Source organism: Microtus oregoni, unplaced genomic scaffold, assembly GCF_018167655.1.
Source record: "Microtus oregoni isolate MIOR12 unplaced genomic scaffold, Mior012 000005F_ref0000423, whole genome shotgun sequence".
Classification (NCBI taxonomy): domain Eukaryota; kingdom Metazoa; phylum Chordata; class Mammalia; order Rodentia; family Cricetidae; genus Microtus; species Microtus oregoni.
In genome coordinates this window covers 34300215-34321924 of record NW_024543064.1, presented here as the reverse complement: position 1 = coordinate 34321924, position 21710 = coordinate 34300215, and the positions used below count along the sequence as shown (strand labels likewise).

Below are 21710 nucleotides of genomic sequence, written 5' to 3'. Positions count from 1 at the left end.
ATAGCCAATCCTGACCTGAGAATAACAGGTCTTTCCTTGGAAAGGAGAGCGAAGTGTTCAAATAGTACCCATCGTTCTTTGGAATATATGATGTTCTCCACAGTGACAGAAAAGAACTGAAAAAAAAAAGTAGTGTTTTAAGGCATCACTAATTCGATCAGCAGTTCTAAAATCCAAGTCCAAAGTAAATCATTTTTCTTTGAAAAAAGAAATACTAAGATTTGTTCTGTAATAATATATCCGACTAGATCTTTTATAAATTTTATTTCATGTAATTCTCCTACTATCCTAATAAAATAGATTTTTATGGTCTTAGTTTAATAATTGAGGAACTTAGAGGCCAAAAAATTCAACTACCCAAAATATGAAACTTTTCTGAACACCCCTCTTCCAACCTTGACCTTGTGTTTAAGTGCCTTTTTCTATGTGCTATTATACCCTGAATACATTGTGTGTGTGTGTGTGTGTGTGTGTGTGTGTGTGTGTGTGCACAAGTGTGTATGGCATACTTGAAAAGGCCAGAGGACAACCTGTTGATCCTTAGGCACCTTCCACTTATTTGAGGTAGGGTCTCTCATTGGTCTGGAAAATTTGTCACACAGGCCAGTCTAGCTGACTCTCAAGCTTCCGGAGATCCTCCTGTCTCCACCTCGAATCTCACTATGGCAATACATGGATTTCAGGCACATGCTACTGCATCTAGCTTTTATGTGGGCCCTGGAGATCTGAACATTTGAAAGGCAAGCACTCTAACCACTGAGTTACCTCCCCAGCCCTATCCCCTGAACATATCTTAATTCAGCACATTATATTCACATGGCATTATGCTTATTCATCCATCTCTCCTACCAGACAGCTCCTAAAGACAGGGTCTATTCACCCGTTGTTGGGTTACTTTTACATTGCTGTGGCCACACTATCAGATAAAAACTAAAGACTCATTTGGCTTAGAGTTTCCCAAGTTTTAGTCCTTCAGCTAATTCTGAAAATCTTAGTAATTATATTCATATTTATATCTAATATATATATATGTGTGTGTGTATGTATGTATTTTTGACATGTATGAGAGAGAAGGAACTAATGGGTTATTTGCTTTTTGCTTTGGGCGCATTTGGGCTGTTTGGATGCCGAGGACTGAAGCACAGGCACGCGTGTTACTCCCAGATACTAAGAATGTAGACTGCTCTGTTTTTTAGGGGCCTTATGGGTATGCATTATTTTAAACCCACACTGCAAACTGGAAGAAAAATCCTGTTGGCTACAACAACTACAGAAGTGGAACGACCTGGATATCTGTCCCCTGGAAGATGGAAACTATGGGCATGAACTGCCCAACATTACCAATGCACTTTCCCAGAGTGCCAGCCACAGCCCAGGTGAGCCAAGTACCTTTGTGTTTAGAACTTCAAAAGCTGGAGGACAAAACACCAGAGCAATGGTGACCAGGCAACTGCCTTCTTCTTCCCCCTCCTCCTTCTTTTCTTGTTTTTTTCTATCAAAATTATCATCTTAAATAAGAAAAGCTTTTCTTTTCATTCATCTCAACATACTAAATCTTAAATAAGTGTAAGTGTTTGTCTTCTACCTGAGGCTGTTATCTTTTTCCACGTTAAGGGTGTCTGCAATGCCCAGCGTGAAGTCCTCATGCTCTCTGCCTGACTCTCCTCTAACCTGCAGGAGCTCTGTGTTCAGTTTGGGTTGGTTTGTATAGTTCAGAAACCTGCTTTAAAAGAGACAGAAGCCTACTGAAAACTAAACAAAAGTTGTAAAGATTGTCCTAAGGCCAGTGATATGTCTCAGTCCTGAATTCCCAGCATCCTGGAGGTAGAGGCAAGTGGACAGATCTCTGTGTGAAGTGTCCTTACCAGTCCTTTCTTACTCTTGTTTCTCCCTGTTTTCCTCAAATTTTTATAAAGCCTGATCTACGGAGTGAGTTCCAGGACAGCCAGGTCTACACAGAGAAACCCTGTCTCAAAAACTAAAAATCAAATACATTCTCCCAAGTTATTAACAAGATTCCTGCCCCATTTTAAGGCAAACTAGTAAAGTAGTATTATGTACTATGTATACCCTGTCTTTTGAGCCCACTGTTCTATGGGTGTAACTTAATAGCAAACATCTACACCCACATTATTCCTTCTAAATCAGGCCTTTTAATGCTGACCACTTGTTCATCAAGTCTTACTGGTAGGTCATTTGGTCAGATCTTACATATGTCTCTTTTCTTAAGTAATAGCTGTCGGCATTTTTCAGCCTCAAGGTAGAAATCACTTAAGTAATTGTTTTTGTTTGGCCATCATCTACTGTACTGTAATTAGTTGCCAGTGTACTTAAGATAACTAAGTTAATGAGCCATGAAGAAACTATAATCTTGTCACTTCATTAAGCTACCCATTCCTGGCATTCATCTAACCTACACAACACCGGAAGTCATCACTGGCATAGAGGATCAAATATATACAAGCACACTCCCCACTCTGGAATTTCTCATTTGTGTTGGTTCTTCTTGTTACCTAATTCTTTTTTGGATTTTTGCGAGACAGGGTTTCTCTGTGGCTTTGGAGCCTGTCCTGGAACTAGCTCTGTAGACCAGGCTGGCCTCTAACTCACAGAGATCCGCCTGCCTCTGCCTCCCGAGTGCTGGGATTAAAGGCGTGCACCACCACCGCCCGGCTACCTAATTCTTTTCCACACACAGCCCAATCTTTGTTGTTGCTGAATTGTTTTGTTTGGGAAGACCTCATTTTAGGAGGCCTGAAGAGACAACTCAGCACTGATTGCTCTCCCATAGGTCCTAAGCTCAATTCCCAGTAACTACATGATGGCTCACAACCATTTATAATAGGATCTGATGCCTTTTGTAAATAGAGCACTCATATACATAAAATGCATAAAAAAACCAGGTAGTGGTGGTGCACGCCTTTAATCCCCGCCTCCTCCTTTGTGTTTGTACTTCTAAGTCCAGACAGTTCTCTCTCTCCCTCTGTCTTTCCCCCATCCCTTCTCTCTCTCTCTTTCTCTCTCTCTCACTCTCTTTCTTGGCTTTTCGAGACAGGGCTTCTCTGTGTAGCCCTGGCTGGACTTGAACTCGTAGAAATCTGTCTGCCTCTGCCTCCTGAGTGCTGAGATTAGTGCTTTACCACCACCTGGCCCAAACCCTTCTTTCTCTTATTCCCTAAATCTTATTCCTTTTCCTTTATCTATGATACTGCTTTAGTGATGATCTCCCATCTCTTCTACACCCAAACTTTTCCCCACTCCGTGAGTTATACAAGCCCACTGTTATGTGTGTCCATCCTTAAACAAAACAAAGCAAAGAAAAAAACACTCTTAGGACTCCACATACCTTTCTGGCTGCCTTTCTCTGAGCTATGAGAGTTAGGAAACGTAATTCAGAGCTGAGTATAGAGTACATGCCTATAATTTCAGCCTCAGAATGTAGGAGCAGGGAGGATCATAAATTCAAGGCCAGTTTAGACTGCATAAGCAAGACCCTACCTCGGGAACTCACCAAGGCCAGCTGGCCTAGGTCTGAAAAAGCATGGGATAAATCCGGACTAATAGCGGACAATGAGGAATACTGAGAACTCAAGAACAATCGCAGTGGGTTTTTGATCCTACTGCACGTACTGGCTTTGGGGGAGCCTAGGCAGTTTGGATGCTCACCTTAGGAGACCTGGATATAGGTGGGCGGTTCTTGGACTTCCCACAGGTCAGGGAACCCTGATTGCTCTTCGAGCAGATGAGGGAGGGGGACTTGATCGGGGGAGGGGGAGGGAAATGGGAAGCGGTTGCGGGGAGGAGGCAGAAATCCTTAATAAATAAATAAATTAAAAAAAAAGAAGTTGTTTGTTTCTTTGTTGAGACAGGGTTTTCTCTGTGTCTCCGTGTAACAGCTCTGGCTGTCCTGGAACTCGCTTTGTAGACCAGGCTGACCTTAAACTTACTGAGATCTGCCTGCCTCTGCCTCCCAAGTGTTGGGATTAAAGGTGTGTGCTACCACTACCTGGCAAAAAAAAAAAGTATTTTTTTAAACTAAAAGAAAAATTATTTCAGAGGGTATATATATATATATATATATATACACACAAAAAAAAATCATTTATGTCTACTTCTGCTCTCTGATTTTCCTTTGAGTACACCCTAGTCAGGTTTTCAGCCCACCCTGTACTAAGAAGAGCTCTATGCTCTGTGCTGGTCTACCTACATGCCACTATGTTCCTGTCATGTCAATAATAAACTAACCCCCTGAAACTGTAAGACAGCCACAATTAAATGTTTTCTTTTATAAGAGTTGCCATAGTCATGGTGGGACTACTGTACTGTGGGAATGGACAAGATGAAACGGGCAAAGTGCAAGCTGTGTTGAGAGCAGACTAACTTTGGGACAGACTCAGTATTATTATTAGATATAAAATAGGAGAGATGCAGACAGGGACTGTCATGATTTGAGCTTACTTTGTGTGTCGCTTTCCCTGCAGCCTTTCCCTGAAGGGAGGTGGCTTGGTCAGCTTTCCAGGAGAAAGGTCTTGTCAGGGCCAGCTCTTTCTGCAGAGAACAAACTATAAGCTGACAGACAGAGATAAAGGTCCCAAATGCAGACGGCTTTACGTCTTCCTCGGCCTTTATTGGTTTTATGTGTAAATTTTTACTTGTTTTTGATTTTTAGGGCACCTGAGGCAGGGGGTATTGTTTGTTTGTTAAAACAGTGTAATATCACCCAAGCTAGCTTCAAACTTGTGAGCTTCCTGTGTTGGGCTCCTGAGTAGTTTTCCAGTTTCTGGTACGAATATCACAGAAGCCCTTAGTGTGGTAAGGGCCATGCTGCAAATGGAACAAGTTACGATTAGTTAGGGCATTATCTCGCTGCCTCTCCCTTTCTCTGATGCTATGGAAACAGCTTATATCCTGACTATTGAGGGGCAGATCACAAATGTCCCTTCAAGCTTCGTGTTGCTCTGAATCCCAGTAGAAGGCTATTCAAAGAGGAAGGAATTCACAGACCTCTGTATAAGGGTTTTTTGATAGCGGACAGAGATGTACAAAAGGTTTATTTAAGGGGACAACACAAATGTCCAGACTGACAGAACGTCCAGACAGACAGGATATCCAGACGGTTCTTCTGGCCAACCTCCCTCCTAATGAAGATGGGGTGTTAGATTATTCAGCCTTTCTTTCTCCTCCCCCAGACTCTTTATCCAGACCAAGACGAACAGTCTTCACTAGAGCCATTGAGGGCCGTGAACTGCACTGGCAGGACAGCCACCTGCAGCGAATAATCAGCAGTGATATCTATACTGCGCCAGCCTGCCAGCGGGAAAACGAGCGACTACTTTTTAATTCCCACGGCCAGCCACTGTGGCTAGGTAAGTCTAGCCTCTGTGCTCCGAGAATTTCAGGGCCCAGTCCCACCGGTACCAGGCCCACATGAGCCCGCAGTCTAGGTCCCGGCAACACTAGCTACAACTTAGAGTCTATATAGCTCTTTTGGAGCGTTTACTACCAACCCAGGTCATTTATTTGAGGCCTGCTTCATTTGTATGTTTGCTCAAGTGAGATATAGCAATCTCAGGTAGAAATGTGTATCCTTTCCCTAAGCTTTGGAAGAAGATAAAGCAGTTGATAGATATTGAAGAGCAATAACAAAGCCACTAGCTATCAGTTCACACACTTGCAGTCATCTGTTACTGAGCAACATTATATCCTGCTCTGAAGTTATGTTCTGTTTGAAAAGCACTATAGGAACTGAGGATGTAGCAGGTCAGTAAGCATCAGAGTTTGATCCCCAGAGCCCATATAAAATAATCCAGGCATTGTAGTGTGTACTTACAGTCCCAGTACTGGGAAGGCAGAGACAGCACATCCCCAAAGCTTGCTAGCCAGGCTAGCCTAGTGTTAATGGCTAGTTACAGGCCAGTGAAAGACCTTGTCTTTAAAAAAATAGTCATGGTTGATGGTGGCACACGCCTTTAATCCCAGCACTCAGAAAGCAGAGGCAGGAAGATCTCTGCCAGTCTGGTCTACAGAGCGAGTTCCAGGACAGCCTCCAAAGCTGCACAAAGAAACCCTGTCTCAAAAAATTTTTTAAAAATCAACAAAAGAAACCTTATTTCGAACCCCACACCACCACCACCCCCAAAACAAAAATACAGCAAAATGACTCTGTGAGTAAAAATGTTTGCTGCACAAGCTGATGACCTGAGTTTGATTGCTGGAACCTATAGTGGAAGGAGAGAACCTACTCCTGAAACTTATCCTTTGATTTCCACATGCAGTCTGCAGCATACACATGTTTGCACTCACACTCATAGGCACACACAATAATAATAAATAACATGTATAATTTTTAAGAGGTGGTTAATGCCGGAGGAGTAATGCCCAAGATTGTTCTCGGGACTCCACATATATGATCATACATGTACACACACATGAACACACACACATAAAAATAATAATATGTTTGAAACCAGTTACTCTGTACTGTACTGGTAATGTGGATGAAGTCTGTGTTCATCACCAGGCTGTCTTCCTTTTCTCTGTCTCATCTTCCTAGCCTCCTTTATAATAAGATAGAGCTGTTTCATCTAGTTTAAACTTCTGCAATAGTTGTCTGGTTTACAGTCAGTTTGTCTTTAATTTTATTAGAGAACATTTACTTTAAAATACAACTTAGGATCCTGGTGTGGTGATACATATCTTAACCTCAGAATTTAGAAGGTAGAGGCAGGTGGATCTCTGTGAGTTTAATGAAAGTATGGTCTATGTAGCAAGTTCTAGATCAGTTAGGGTTACACTCTAGATCAGTTAGAGTGAGACTCTGTTTCAAAACCCAGCTAGCTGGACGGATGGATGGACGGACGGACAGACAGACAGACAGATCAAGCAAGCAAGCAGGCTAAGGGGTTCATTACAGTACATAAATAAATAATGTACAGATGGGAATTGGGAACTACTTCTTTGTTCAATTTGATTAATCAATAGATGAACACAGTCAGTAGAATGACATGTATTTATATTGAATGTTATATAAGCATATTTAATGCCACAGAAAAATATTTATGATGTACTATTAAGCTGCAAAACAATAATTATACCAAATTTGTTTTAAAAATTGAAAACTCTGGATAAATATACATGAAACTGTAAAGAGTAGTTATTTTATTTTGTATTTTTGCTTATTTATATCTTTAAATGTGCATTATTTTATGTGTGTGCATGTTCGTGTGTGTGTTTATGTATTCAGATGTGTAGCTGTGCATGTCAAGGACAGAAGTGGACATCAGGCGTCTTCCTCAATCTCTTTCCACCTTATATTTTGAGAGAGTCTGTCCCTAAATCTGGAGCTTACCAATTCAGTTAGACTGGCTAGCCAACAAGCCCAGTGATCTTCCTGCTTCCACTTCCCAGTCCCAGTTATTTGTATAATTTTTAATTTTAGTTCTGGAGTAAATGATAAAGTAAAATGAAAGACTTACTAGGATCATTCCCCTACTTTAAGAAGTTAATAATGCTGGGTGTGATGATGCACACTTTTAATCCTAGCACTCGGGAAGCAGAGGCGGGCGGATCTCTCTGAGTTCAAGGCCAGCCTTGTCTATGGAGGGAGTTCCAGTAAAGCCAGGGCCACAGAGAGAAATCCTGTCTCAAAAAAAAAGGAAGGAAGGAAGGAAGGAAGGAAGGAAGGGAAAAGAAACTGGGCATGGTGGCACACTTGGGAGTCAGAGGCCAGCAGGTCTCTGTGTTCTACTTTTTCAGGCTATCTCTAGCCACATATATAAATTTCATATTCTTAAAGATAAAAACACAGTTCCTGTTACAAAGTGATGCCAAGTTGAATCTGAGAAACTAGACTGAATATAGACTCTCTTTGTCTGTCAAACATGGGCTTTCCTGATTTGAACTCAACCAAAATATTTTCTTCCTGCCTGGTAGAGCATGTGCCTACAGCCTGTGCTCGGGTTGATGCGCTGCGATCTCATGGGTATCCAAAAGAGGCTCTCAGACTCACGGTGGCCATCATTAATACTCTGAGGTTGCAGCAGCAGCGGCAGCTAGAGATCTACAAACACCAGAAGAAAGGTACAGTGATTAGGAATACTCTAACATGTTGGGATCTGAGGTGGTAAGGATCCTTGGGAGATAAAACTACCCAGAACCTAATTTTCATTCAGGACCATGGGCTTGAGAATTCTAAGTAATCTACCTGCTAAGTGGCATGCCTCACGCTATTCCTGTGAATCTCAGCTTTATTATTTGTAAAATAGGGACAGTGATGTCTGCCTTTCACAGGGCAGGTGGAAGGCCCATTAAGACTGGAGAAGATGTTTTTGAAACTGTAAAGCTGTCTCCATATATACACTGCCGGCAATCAGTCTAAATTAGAGCTGGCTGGTGAGCTTGTAATCAGGCCAATCAAGCAAAAACATGACAATAAGGGGAGCTTTTCTTTGACTTTCTGGTCAAGGCTTGAATGATACTGATTAGGAAACCAAAGCAGAAGAAAAGTGCAATTCCCACGTCTGTCTGTCTAACACTTGGAACCTGCTTATTTCCAGAACTGTTGCAGAGAGGAACCACAACAATCACAAACCTGGAGGGTTGGGTGGGCCATCCCCTGGATCCCATTGGCTGCCTGTTTCTCACTTTGACTGAAGCCTGCCGCCTGAATGATGACAGCTACATGGAAATGTCAGGTACAAGAGTCAGCCTGAGACAAGCCAGGACTGCCCATGGCAGCCTTCTCCCTGCCAAACTCTGTGGTCCGGCCATGCGTGTCCTGCTTTCTGCCTTTATCTTACTAGCTTCCTTAGGGGAAAAAGAAGGGCCAGAGAAATTAAAGGAATCAGAGGCCAAAGTCAGAGCAGTCTGGAAATAGAATAGAACTTCCAGCAATAGTGTGTATATCAGGAGGCTAAGTCAGTTTCAGAGCTAACCTGGGTCATGTCATTAAAAACAAAAAGCCCAGGTATAGTGGCTCAAGCCTGTAATCTCAGCACTCAGGAGGCTGAAGCAAGAGGATTACAACAGAAAAAGCAGCCTGGACCACACAGTGTAAAACACACACACACACACACCTCAAAAAACAACAAAGTATCCATCTTTGAAATCATATAATTCCATGAGCAGGATCTTGTTCTAGTTTCCCCTTGGTTCCCCAATCCTCATGATCTCTGTTGAAAGAATTTAGACAAGACTGAGCATGGTGGAACACACCTTTAATCCCAGCACTCAGAAGGCAATGGCAGGAGGCTAAAGTGGGCTACATATAGCAAGTTCCAGGTCAACCAAGGCTACATAGTGAGACCCTGTCTCAAAAGCAAGCAAATTAAAAAAAAAGAGAGAGAGATAAGACACATAGCATGTAGTATAGAAGATCATTGGACTCTCTTACAGGTAAAGTGGTCCACTCTCAAAGGGAGAGTGGACAGTGGCTATAGGGCCCATTGCACAGCAGAACACCCTCAGAGAGGGAACAATGACTAGAGAGAGCTACAATTTTAGGTAGGCTTTATACTACTTCTAAAACTGCTATGTGTAAACAGACTGTGCCTTTGTTTCCCGGCCACCCAAACAGGAATAGTCACACAGAAACTACATTAATTACAACACTGCTGGCCAGTAGCTTAGGCATACTCCTAGCTAGTTCTTACATCTTAAATTAACCTATTTCTATTAATCTGTGTATTACCACAAGGCTGTAACCTACCAATAAGGTTCCGGTGTCCCATCCTTCTCCTTTGGTAGCTACATGGAGTCTCTCTGACTCTGCCTACTCTCTATATATTTATCTCTGTTTGGATTCCCCACCTGACTTTAGTCTGCTAAACCATTGGCCAAAACAGATTTATTCACTAACCAATAAAAGCAACACATATACAGAAGGACAAACCACATCAGATCTGTCTTGAGGGCACCTTCCTATCCAGGTGTTTAGAAAAAAGGCAATGATAACTCTTTATTCTTCACCTGAAAGCCTACAGCTAAATAGCAGTTTTTCTCCTGCAGAATAAAATGTCATTTCCCCACTGAGGGCCAGGCATAGACTCAGATCACCCCCTCCCAACTCCTCTTTCTTTTTTCTTTTTTAAAGAGGCATCGGTTGCCCCTGGAACTAGAGTCACAAGTGGTTGTGAGCCACTTGACATGAGTGCTAGGATGTGAAGCCACTTCCTCTGGAAAAGCAGTGAAAGCTCCTAACTGCTAGGCCATCTCTCCAGTCCCAGATCCAGTTCTTTTGACTAGTAATCAAAATCCTGAAGTTTCAGACCCTCATTTTATAGCTGCTGATTATGAAGGAGTCAGTTCCCAGTGATCTTTAAGCCTGGCAACATCTAACTAGCTGCCTAGCAATACTCTGATTTTCTTTTTAACACTTTCCCTCCTGGTGGCTTTGTACTAGTTTTCCCAGTGTGGGGAAGAATCGCCTAACTGACCCACAATAGCTAGGCTAGCTCACGATTGCTTCTTCTTTCCTTTGCGCTATCATTGTGTTTATTCACATTTACTTTAGTATTAGTCCATTGCATTACAGTCTGCAAACATCCTTACCACACTCTCGGCTGCTTGCAAGCAGAAATTATTACTAATCTTCCTGTGATCCAGCATTACATGTTGCTTTCTTGTCTTCAAAGCTACTTAATAGAAAAAGGGGGGAAGAAGAAAATCACGATCTTTTTGTTTATTTATTTTGTCTCTGAGATTATAATTATATCATTTTCCCTTCCCTTTCTTCCCTCCACACTCTCCCATATTCTCCTTTTTATTCCCCATGCTGGTTCCTAACTCATGCACTCAAGCCGTCATCTCACCACTGTCCTGAGAGGCTAAGACTACGAGTATCTGCCAGCATACCCAACTAAGACGCTGGCTCTTTAACCAGTGCTCGCTTCCTCAAATTTTGAGCGGAGCATATAAAATCATAATATATGATGCAAGTGTTACCAAAGTAAGAGTTAAACTGGGTGGAGTCAGGTGTCTCTAGGTAGAGATGTAAGAGTTAACCGAAGCCAAGCTAGGGCACGCCCTGATTGCCCTTCTAATTTCCTGCATAGGAAGTCCACATCTTTAGTCACCTTCATGTACACAATGACATTTATAGCTTGAAAAACCTGAAGTTGCACTTGGTTTGTTTACCATTAACATACACTGCTCTTCCAGTGTCGGCCCCTGAGAAACAGGATAATAAGATGGTCTTATTCCCTTAAAGTACTCTCACTGACGTAACAGAAACAGACACAGAAATAATTATGAGAGGGGCTGGAGAGATGGCTCAGCGGTTAAGAGCATTGCCGGCTCTTCCAAAGGTCCTGAGTTCAATTCCCAGAAACCACATGGTGGCTCACAACCATCTGTAATGAGATCTGGTGCCCTCTTCTGGCCAGCAGACATACACACAGACAGAATATTGTATACATAATAAATAAATAAATATTTAAATAAATATTTAAAATAAGTAAATAATTATGAGATTATATAGTTCCCTGGCAAAAGATAAGACTTTATGCTTCCCTGACTAGCGTAGCAAATTCATGTGTTAATGTAGGAATCTTTGTGATTCTTTTTGTGAATCTTTTTTCAGTGTATTTTTCTTACGGCTTTGAGGTTCTGACTTAGCTTTATGATAACTATTAAGCAACTGCTATCCCAGAGTGGAACGGGTAGATGCACAGAAGAACCCACTAGACCTGTCCTAAGAACCTGGTATGCCTGTTGCCCTCAGATATGAATGAAAGCAGACTGCCTGTGTACCAGCATGTACCTGTGGCTTCAGGCTGCCCAAACAGCAGTGAGTCATACCTGTCACTGGCTCTGGAAGTTGCTCTGATGGGCATGGGTCAACAGAGGGTCATGCCTGAAGGCCTCTATGCACAGGACAAGGTGTGCCGTAATGAGGAGCAACTCCTAAGCCAACTCCAGGAGCTTCAGCTGGATGAGGAGCTAGTACAGACATTGCGGAAGCAGTGTATCTTACTGCTTGAAGGTAAGAAGAAAAGGAGCTTCAGTCACAAAACCTTTGACTGTGACTCTGGGCCCCGTTCTCTAACAAAGCACAATTATGGAAATATTTATGACACTAAAGAATAATGAAGATTCTTATGTTTAGCAAACAAACTCAGATAGGTTCCTGGGCTCTTAAGTCTAGGTTGATATAAGTATACAAAAATAAGTAAGTAAACTGGGTGGTAACAGCCCACACCTTTATTTCCAGCACTTGGGGGGCAGAGGCAGGTGGATCTCTTGAGTTTGAGGCCAGCCTGGTTTACAGAGCAAGTTCCACAACTACTAGGGCTACACAGAGAAACTCTATCTTGAAAAACCAAAGATAAATAAACAAGTAAATAATAGCTGGCTGACTCATCTTCTTCCTCAGGAGGCCCCTTCAGCGGTCTAGGAGAAGTTATCCACCGGGAGAGTGTTCCTATGCACACCTTTGCCAAGTATTTGTTCTCCGCTCTGCTGCCTCATGATCCAGACCTGTCCTATAAGTTAGCCTTACGAGCCATGAGGTGGGTAGCCCATGTCCAGCCTGTTAGTCTCCACCAGTGCAGATGTGTTCAGTGCCCTCTCTCTTTGCTTATCCCACTCCCCTTTCCTCTTCGTCTGTTCCCTGACACCAAGCCTTCCTTGGAGCAGCTGAGGTATGTCCATATGATTTAGGATCCAGGAGTCGTTATTCATGAAATACTGGCCCTCTATCCATATTCACGGTAGATTGTCTGAGCAGGCCCCTGAGGTATTGGAGCCACTTGGGCAGCCTGAGGAGGGATTTATGTCCTTCCATATCTCCTTTCAGTCATGGGTCCAGGTATAGGTCTCCAGAGAGTGTGGGAGAAGCAGAGATAAATATGTATACCCCAAGACCTAGAAACAATGCTCTATGAGAATCTTGTTTTCAACCTAGAGTAGGATCCTTGGTTTATGAATATAGATTTCTGGGATGTAGCAGACCACACAGAGGAAGAATTTTAGTTAGGCCATAAGACTTAGAGAACTCCTTAGCTAAAAGGGAAATTCTTTGGCATGTGTTTCTTATGCTCATCAAGATAACCCTATGGTACTCTACATGCTGGTCAAACCTCTTTACAATGAGAACTATTCAGCTTGAGGTTTCCAAGTGCTCAGGGTCCTGCCTGATATACTGTAGGTTTAAAACTTCAAAGCTCTCAGCTTGTCTTTCCCTGACCAGTTCCTTCCCAGCAGAAAACAAACTTCCCTAAAGGTGCTCACAATGACCAGAGTCTAAATGAAGCTTATGGTGCTTCCTGGGTCTTCTAGGTTACCTGTTCTAGAAAACTCATCTTCTGCAGGCGACACTTCCCACCCTCATCACATGGTGTCTGTGGTGCCCAGCCGTTACCCTCGCTGGTTCACACTTGGACACTTGGAATCACAGCAGTGTGAACTGGCCTCTACCATGCTGACTGCTGCCAAAGGTAAGTACAGGTAGACATTAGACTCCAGCCTCCCCACTGTGCCTACCCACCCAGGGTCCATAGTCTTCCAAAAAAGAGAAGCCATGTTTTCTGTGGTGACAAGAGCAGTGGAGATCTTCATGTTGACTGCTCGTGAGAAAGAGCACCTGGGTTCAGACCAGAATTTTGCCTTAGTTACTAATTGTAAAACCCTGAATATATAGAATCAAATGATTTTTAAATGTTTAAATATTATTTCATATTATGTGTCTGTGTACATGAGTGTCAGTGTCCAGTGAGATCAGCAGTTTCTGATCTCCTTAGAGCTGGGGTTATAGGTGCTTCTGAGTCCTCTGACATGAGTGCTAGGAACTGACCTTGGGTCCTCTGCAAGAACAGGATGTCCTCTTAACCAAAACCTATCTCTCCAGCACCATAATCAAATAATTTTTGTTTATTATTATTTTGCTTGCTTGTTTTTTTGAGACAGGGTTTCTCTGTGTAGCCCTGGCTGTCCTGGAACTCACTCTGTAGACCAAGCTAGCCTTAAACTCACTGCGATATACCTGTCTCTACTGCACAAGTGCTGGGATTAACTTCAGAATCAAACGATCTTTAAGTTAACTTCTAGATGTAATCTTCCAGCTAATAAAATCAGTTTATTTTTTTCCAACCTCAGTTTTGCAATCTATAAAACAGAGATCATTGTCAGTGATCTGTCAGCTCCCAGGACCATTGGAAGATGTAATGGAGACTAAGACAGAGCTATAAATCTCCACACAAAATCAGATGGTGTGATTTTCCTACCACACTTGGCCTAAGGGTGGAGTCCAGAATGATTGTGACCCCTGTGAGCTCATGGAGCTCTGTGGGCTTGGTCCCAAAGAGAAGTGAAGAGAACTCTAGACAGGGAGCTGCAATAAACCCCGCTGCCATGGACCCTGAGCATTTTGTCCAGGAAACTGGACGTTTAAGATGTCTTTTTATTTTTAATTAAAAATATCTTTGGTAGGAGTGCCTTCAGAGACCAGAAGAGGCTCATATCCCAAGAGCTGTAATTACAAGCTTTGTAAGGTGTCTTATACGGGTACTGGTATGCCAGCTTGGGTCCTCATGAGAGAGCAGCAAGTGCTCTTAACTGACAAGCCGTCTCTCCAGCCCCATGAGTGTTCCCTCTGTGGATGTTTTGAAAGATAAACTCAGAGAAATGATATATCTGCAGCATGGAAGTTTGTTTCTTCAGCCATCTAAAGTTATGGCCACAAATAAGATTTATTTTGTGACATCAATTTAATATTTTGGCTGTAACTGTAGAACCCTGTCAGTAAGACATGGGAGTTGTCCCAGTCTGATGCAGAAAGGGTTAAGATCATCAAGTTCAAAGTCCCTCAGATCAAGTACAGTCTTGACTATAACTGTGTTTCCAACCCAGTGTACATTCTTACATATATTACCTAGACACTAAGTGGGTTACCCGAGTTCTGTGTGATTGGAAGTAGGTATTACTTGGATTCTGCTCAATATCATTTTATTCTGGCTTTAAAAAAAAACTGATATTCATCTCAAGTAGCTGCCATGGAGGGATTTTGGGAGAGCCTGACAAACCCAAATGTAGCTATGGGAAGTGAATGTAGCAGGTGTTTTCTCTCCAGGAATAGAGTCCCAAATAGGGCTAACTCAGAGAAACTCTGTCAAAAAAACAAAACAAACAAACAAAAAAGACCTTATATCCCAAATATACCAAGAATTCTTTTTTGTTTATTTCTGGTTTTGTTTTTCAAGACAGAGTTTCTCTTTGTAACAACCTTGGCTTTCCTGGGACTCACTCTATAGACCAGGCTGGCCTCAAACTCGCAGAGATCCACTTTTCTGCCTCCTGAGTCCTGGGAATAAAGGTGTGTGCCATCCACTACCTGGCACAAAGAATTCTTAAATTCACAAGAAGCTAATGATGTCACCCAGTTGGTAGAGTATATGCCTAACATGTTTGAAGTCCTAAGTTTGATCCCCAGCACTGAATAGACCAGGCATTGCAGTACACTTCTGCACTGTACTCAAGAGGGGAAGGAAAGAGGATCAGGAGTTCAAGGTCAGACTCTGCTACATAAATTAAAGGCCAGCCTGGAATACATAAGACTCTGTCTAAAAAAAAATTGACAGTCCAATTTAAAAACTGAGGAAATGCTGGGCAGTGGTAGTGTATGCCTTTAATCCCAGCAGTTGGGAGGCAGAGGCAGGCGGATCTCTGTGAGTTCGAGGCCAGCCTGGTCTACAAGAGCTAGTTCCAGGACAGGCTCCAAAGCTACAGAGTGGTCTACAGAGTGAGTTCTGCAACAGCCAGACCTACATAGTGAGACCCTGTCTGTATGTGTGTGTTTCACAAAGCTATGTAGTTTTAACATATGTTCCAGTAGTCTTGTTCCTAGATGTTATCCAAATGAGTCAAAAACATTTACATACCTAAACCTGTACAGGAATATTTATATATCATTCATCCTTGCCCCCAAGACAATCAAAATATTCTTCAAAATGTTTGAAATGATAAATTGTGACATATCCATACAATGAAATGTTATCTAGCAATAAAACAGAATAAGCCCCACATAAAAGAACTTCAGTTGTGTATTTCACATTGCAAGAAGTCAGTCTGAAAATGCTACATGCTCTGTGATTCCAACTGTGTGATGTTAAGGAGAAATGGGGACAGGTTTGATGAGCATAGGAGTTTTTAGGGCAGTGAAAGTAGCCAGAATGACATTGTAATTATGTGCTTACCTAAACTGTGTAACACAGAGACAATGTACTTTAAAGTATGAACTTCAGTTAATATTTCAATTGGGTCACCAAATATTTTTTTTTTTTTTTTTTTTTTTTTTTTTGGTTTTTCGAGACAGGGTTTCTCTGTGGTTTTGGAGCCTGTCCTGGATCTAGCTCTTGTAGACCAGGCTGGTCTCGAACTCACAGAGATCCGCCTGGCTCTGCCTCCCGAGTGCTGGGATTAAAGGCGTGCGCCACCACCGCCCGGCTGGGTCACCAAATATTATATGGGAAAGATGAGAGGCTGGAGAGATGGTTCAGTGGAAGAGCACTGGCTGCTCTTCCAGAGGACCTGGGTTCAATTCTCAGCACCCATATGGCAGCTCACAACTTCTTGTAATTCCAGTTGCAGGGAACTGAAGGCCCTCTTCTGACCTCTGTGGGTACTAGGAACATATACAGTACACAGGTCTATATATTCAGGTAAAACACCAATATATACAAAATAAAATAACTTTTAGAAAAAAGATGGGCAAGGTGAATTCATGTGACTGTCTAGGAGCAGAAAGATCTACCAGAGGGTTTAGAAGAGGCACTTCACCAGCCAGAAGGGATGGTAGCATTCAGAAGCATTGGGTAAATTAGCGTAGTTCAACTAGTGCCTGTTGTGAACAGTTTACTGTCTAGGGAAACTCGTGAATGAACCCTGCCCCTATCTTTCTGCTGACTACAGGAGATACTCTGAGGCTACGAACTATTCTGGAAGCAATACAGAAGCACATCCATTCTTCCTCCCTCATCTTCAAACTGGCTCAAGACGCATTCAAGATTGCTACTCCCACGGACAGCAGCACAGACGGCACTCTGCTTAATGTGGCCCTGGAGCTGGGCTTACAGGTATGGCTATGAGACAGTGTCCCAGCTGTAGGTTTCTGGCCTAGTGACAGTTGGCAGAAGATATTCCAAGGGGACTGAACGTAGCCATGTCTGGTTCTTTCCATCTTCCAGAGTACAAGTTCTAGGGTAGACAGAAGGTAAGGACTCTATAAAGTTGGCCTCCATTTGGAAGTTAAGGCCAGAAGTAGACTAGCTTTAGGAACCAGAGGGTTCCCATCTTCTCTACTTCCCTCTTCCTCCAAGTCAGTCATGGTATAAGAGTCTTATATATTGTCAGTCATGAGTGAAGCCTCATGTCTAGTGAGTGGGATGGGAAGAAATTAAACATATCCACACAGAAAGAAAGACCACTATTTAAATAATTAAAAATATTTGCTGTTGGTCTGGAAATGTATCTCATTTGGTAGAGTACTTAACTACATGCAGCATGACCCTGGGTTCAACCCCTAATATTTCATAAACTGGGCATGGTGGGATACATCTCTAAGTAGAGGCAGAACGATTTTAAGTTCAAGACTATGGAGAGTAGCAGGCCAGCCTGGGCTACATGAGACCCTGTCTCGGGCAGGCCAGCCTGGGCTACATGAGACCCTGTCTCGGGCAGGCCAGCCTGGGCTATGTGAGACCCTGTCTCGGGCAGGCCAGCCTGGGCTACATGAGACCCTGTCTCGGGCAAACAAAACAATGTCCTTTGCAAGAAAGAATGAAGGAGAAGAGAGGAGAAGCTCCCAATTGTTAGGCTTGGCCCCCTAGAAATGCCTCTCGTGTCTAGGTAATGCGGATGACCTTATCAACCCTCAACTGGAGGCGCCGAGAGATGGTTCGATGGTTGGTTACTTGTGCTACAGAAGTGGGTGAGTCTCCTACCTCCCTCTTTCTCTTGGGGAGTTTCAAGGCCCGACTTTTCGTACAGAACAATGAATCCTTAGAGCTGTCATATTTCTGTTCCTGGCAGCCTGAGAGAGGATGTGCTGCTAGGAGAAGATGGCCTCAGTTCAGCCAGTCCAAGCCCTCACTGCTGGGACCATATCCTGATGCCAGCAGCACTTTGGTCCCCTGTGGTTAGGGAAATGTTTGAGAGAATACATTTCAGCACCATTCCCCATGTGCTCCCTTGAGAGGGAGTGGGCCGAGTGGTTTGGTCCCAGTCTCTGTCTATGCTTCTGGAAAATTACAGACAATTTGGAGGCTTGGGACCCATTCTAGAACCCAAAGCTCCAGTACAAGACTCTCCCTAGATGCCCACTGTAGCTAGAGCTCCCAGGAAAACCTAGGATCCTGCCTTGAGGCAGGCAAACCTGGGACTCTGTAGGTTCATCTTTATGAAGGGCTGAGGGTACAGCAGAGACCTTCAGCTCTCTGGTCTAGGACGGAAGGGATGGGAAGAGACCCCAAACAGGGTCTGGCCATCTGGGATGCTCCCCTTGCTCTGGTTTGCCTCAGACCATCTCAAGGCTGCTGAGGAGGAGGGAGAACTCGTCTCTGCAGGCCAAGTTCAGACCCCAAATGGTAATCTGGGCAGACTTGGATTGAGATCGAGTAGCCACTGCTGAGCTCAGGTTCTCCCTTACAGGTGTTCGGGCCCTGGTGAGCATCTTGCAGAGCTGGTATACCCTCTTCACTCCGACTGAGGCTACAAGTATTGTGGCTGCCACAGCCGTATCCCACACCACTATCCTGCGTCTCAGTCTTGACTACCCACAGCGGGAGGAACTGGCTAGCTGTGCTCGCACGCTGGCCCTGCAGTGTGCTATGAAGGATCCGCAGAGCTGTGCCTTATCAGCTCTTACACTCTGTGAGAAAGACCACATTGCCTTTGAGGCAGCCTACCAGATTGCCATTGATGCTGCTGCTGGGGGCATGACTCATTCACAGCTGTTCACTATTGCCCGCTACATGGAGCTCCGTGGCTACCCGCTGCGTGCCTTCAAGCTGGCCTCGTTGGCCATGAGCCATCTTAACCTGGCCTACAACCAGGACACCCATCCAGCCATCAATGATGTGCTCTGGGCTTGTGCCCTTAGCCACTCTCTGGGCAAGAACGAACTGGCCGCTCTCATCCCCCTGGTGGTGAAGAGTGTGCACTGTGCCACAGTGCTTTCCGATATCCTGCGTAGGTGCACAGTGACTGCACCAGGCCTGGCAGGCATCCCAGGTCGCCGCAGCTCTGGAAAGCTCATGTCGACAGACAAAGCTCCACTGCGCCAGCTACTGGATGCTACCATCAATGCCTATATCAACACCACACACTCCCGTCTGACACACATCAGTCCCCGCCATTATGGAGAGTTCATTGAGTTTCTGAGCAAGGCTCGGGAGACCTTCCTACTGCCCCAGGATGGTCACTTGCAATTTGCCCAATTCATTGACAACCTCAAACAGATTTACAAAGGCAAGAAGAAGCTGATGCTGCTGGTTCGAGAGCGCTTTGGCTGAGAAAATAGATAGCTTGCTGCCAGGGCAGCCTGGGCTCCCAGATCAGGACATGGACTCTGAAACATCTGTCTACCCTGAGAGGACTCTGAGCACTTGTGGCTGAGCCAAAAGTACCACAGACCTAAGGATGGGGAGAGTCCAAGTTTAACCAGTATTCCTGCCTTGGCAAGCTTCTCACTCCAGCCCCACTCACTGTTCCTGGAGGAGCTGGGCCCTGCAGACCGATCAGATGCCCCCACAACATGTCACCTCACGCCCCTATATCCTGCGTGTCCTGACCATTGGCACCTCTCCCTTGGCAAACACAGAACACTGTTCCGTCTCAGGGATTGCTTAACCAGAGAAACAGAAGCATTTATGGTACTGTAAATACTATAGTATATGTGTTGTCAAGCAGTGTAAAGCTGTAACTATTTATAATTCTGACTCTGATCTGATGGGCACTTAAAGTAGCTGTGGGTGGGATGATAGGCTTGTCTTCTGAGGAGACTCACAACCATTTCTCAGGTTTCCCATACAAAGTATATGCTACTGGCATTGGGTAAGTGGGGGCAGCAGGGAGAAAAATGGACAGTTAAAATCCATGTCTTGTCTGTGCAGAAACTGTGGCCTGCAGATAGGACAGCTAGCCTACTGTTGACAACTAATAGTCATTGAGGGGCAGAGGTCAAGACTGGGCTTAGACGTTTGTCTCACAGAGCTGTGACAACACTGAAGTTCCTGCCTCTGCCTCACACTCCAGGAGCCTGGTGAACACCTGAATAACAAGTGCAGGGAGAAGACGAAGGTCTAGGAAGCCACTGAGCTCAGACAGTACATCTGCTCTGGTCACCTTTATGTTAGAGAATCTGCTTCCATCTCCAAATTTGTCCGTGTGTATATCTGTATGGATAAGAACATGTCTGTGTACAGAGTTACACATGTGCATGCCTGTCAGTTCTGTGTAAATTCTGTGACATGTGCTAGACTGTGGGTTTGTTTGCTGTTTCATTTGCGTGTGTGTGTGTCTGCGCGCGTGATAATGCCTACCTAAGTGTTAACTGTACTCACACCTCCATGTTTAGGGTCTATGTATATCTAGGCACACACGGGTACCTGTGTATAAACATTTTTGTGTCTGACTGTATGCCTGCTGACCATGATATGTCTTTATGTGAATGGTCTCTACATGTAGTCTGTCAGTGTCTTCATGCTTGGGGATCTGCATGAGTGTGCCTTCTTCCTGCCAGTTCTCTCTTGCCCATTCCTTAGTCTCTTGCTAGCTGAACATCATTACCCATCTCTGTGCCTCCTCTATTTACCTTCTTTCAGCAAACAAGTTTCTAAGCACTAGTGTCCCTCTGCCGTTAAGATTGGCCACTTTCACTCCACTGTTCTCTTCCTCCTACTCTACCTCAAACTTCCTCTGCCTGCTTCCATCCTAGTTCCATCGGTAGCTAATGTGGAGGCTGAGGCTGGTATTCCTTTAGTGTTGCCCTTCCTAACTTCTAATCCTAGTGGGTAACCCCCATCAGCCCATGCTGACCTCCAGTGTGTCATGTTCCTACTACTTCATGACCCCTATGCTTGCCTGCACATACAGGAGGTGGCAAGGGCATTCAGAATCCTCTGGATACAGGTGTCTTGAGTGTTTACTGTTTTGTCTTAGTTCCTGAGTTGGGTGGGGTTTGATAGGGAAGGGGTGGTCTAGCTAGAGGGCGAACTGAGGACCTTTCTGTCTGATTTACTTTATTTTTCTTTGGAAAACTACATGTTATCTTTTTTATTCCAAACTGACCAGTAAGTTGTATTTGCTGTTTGTGGCTACTAATGTGTTACTGTCCAGCCAAGGGCCCCTACACTGTCTCAGCCCAATGGGTTGGCAAAAAAAAAAAAAAGCCACTCCCATTTCTGTATCATGATTGCCCTTTTTTAGCAAGTATGTGAACTCAGTGCTTTTCTAAGAATAAATCATGGATCACAGAAAAGATCATTTTTCTAAAGCAGAAATTGTGTTCTATCAGTAAATGAGGCCCGTCTCTCCTTTGATGGGACAGGGGTCTGGTTGGGCCTAGAGATGTACAGAAGTGGACATCACACCCATCTCCATGGCACTGAGGCCTCAGAACCTTGTCCCAGGAATCAGACAGTCACGCCCTAATGTCACATGATAAGCAGGATCCCAAGATTCTGAGACAATCAGCAGGCATGCTCAAAAAATAGCACACA

The 21710-nt window shown here is 43.9% G+C and overlaps 1 protein-coding gene across 1 annotated transcript in view; it reads left to right on the top strand.

The window, feature by feature from the left end:
- Nucleotides 1-21474, top strand: part of Zswim5 (zinc finger SWIM-type containing 5) — a 103881-nt gene extending 82407 nt beyond the window's left edge. Inside the window, exons 5-14 of the mRNA XM_041652771.1 lie at nucleotides 1197-1376; nucleotides 5190-5366; nucleotides 7933-8079; nucleotides 8556-8693; nucleotides 11720-11980; nucleotides 12371-12506; nucleotides 13276-13433; nucleotides 16903-17066; nucleotides 17839-17920; nucleotides 18640-21474. Coding sequence (XP_041508705.1) covers nucleotides 1197-1376; nucleotides 5190-5366; nucleotides 7933-8079; nucleotides 8556-8693; nucleotides 11720-11980; nucleotides 12371-12506; nucleotides 13276-13433; nucleotides 16903-17066; nucleotides 17839-17920; nucleotides 18640-19502 — 2306 coding nt within the window. The 3' untranslated portion in view covers nucleotides 19503-21474. The remainder of the gene's footprint in view (nucleotides 1-1196; nucleotides 1377-5189; nucleotides 5367-7932; nucleotides 8080-8555; nucleotides 8694-11719; nucleotides 11981-12370; nucleotides 12507-13275; nucleotides 13434-16902; nucleotides 17067-17838; nucleotides 17921-18639) is intronic.
- The last annotated feature ends 236 nt before the right edge of the window (nucleotides 21475-21710 follow it).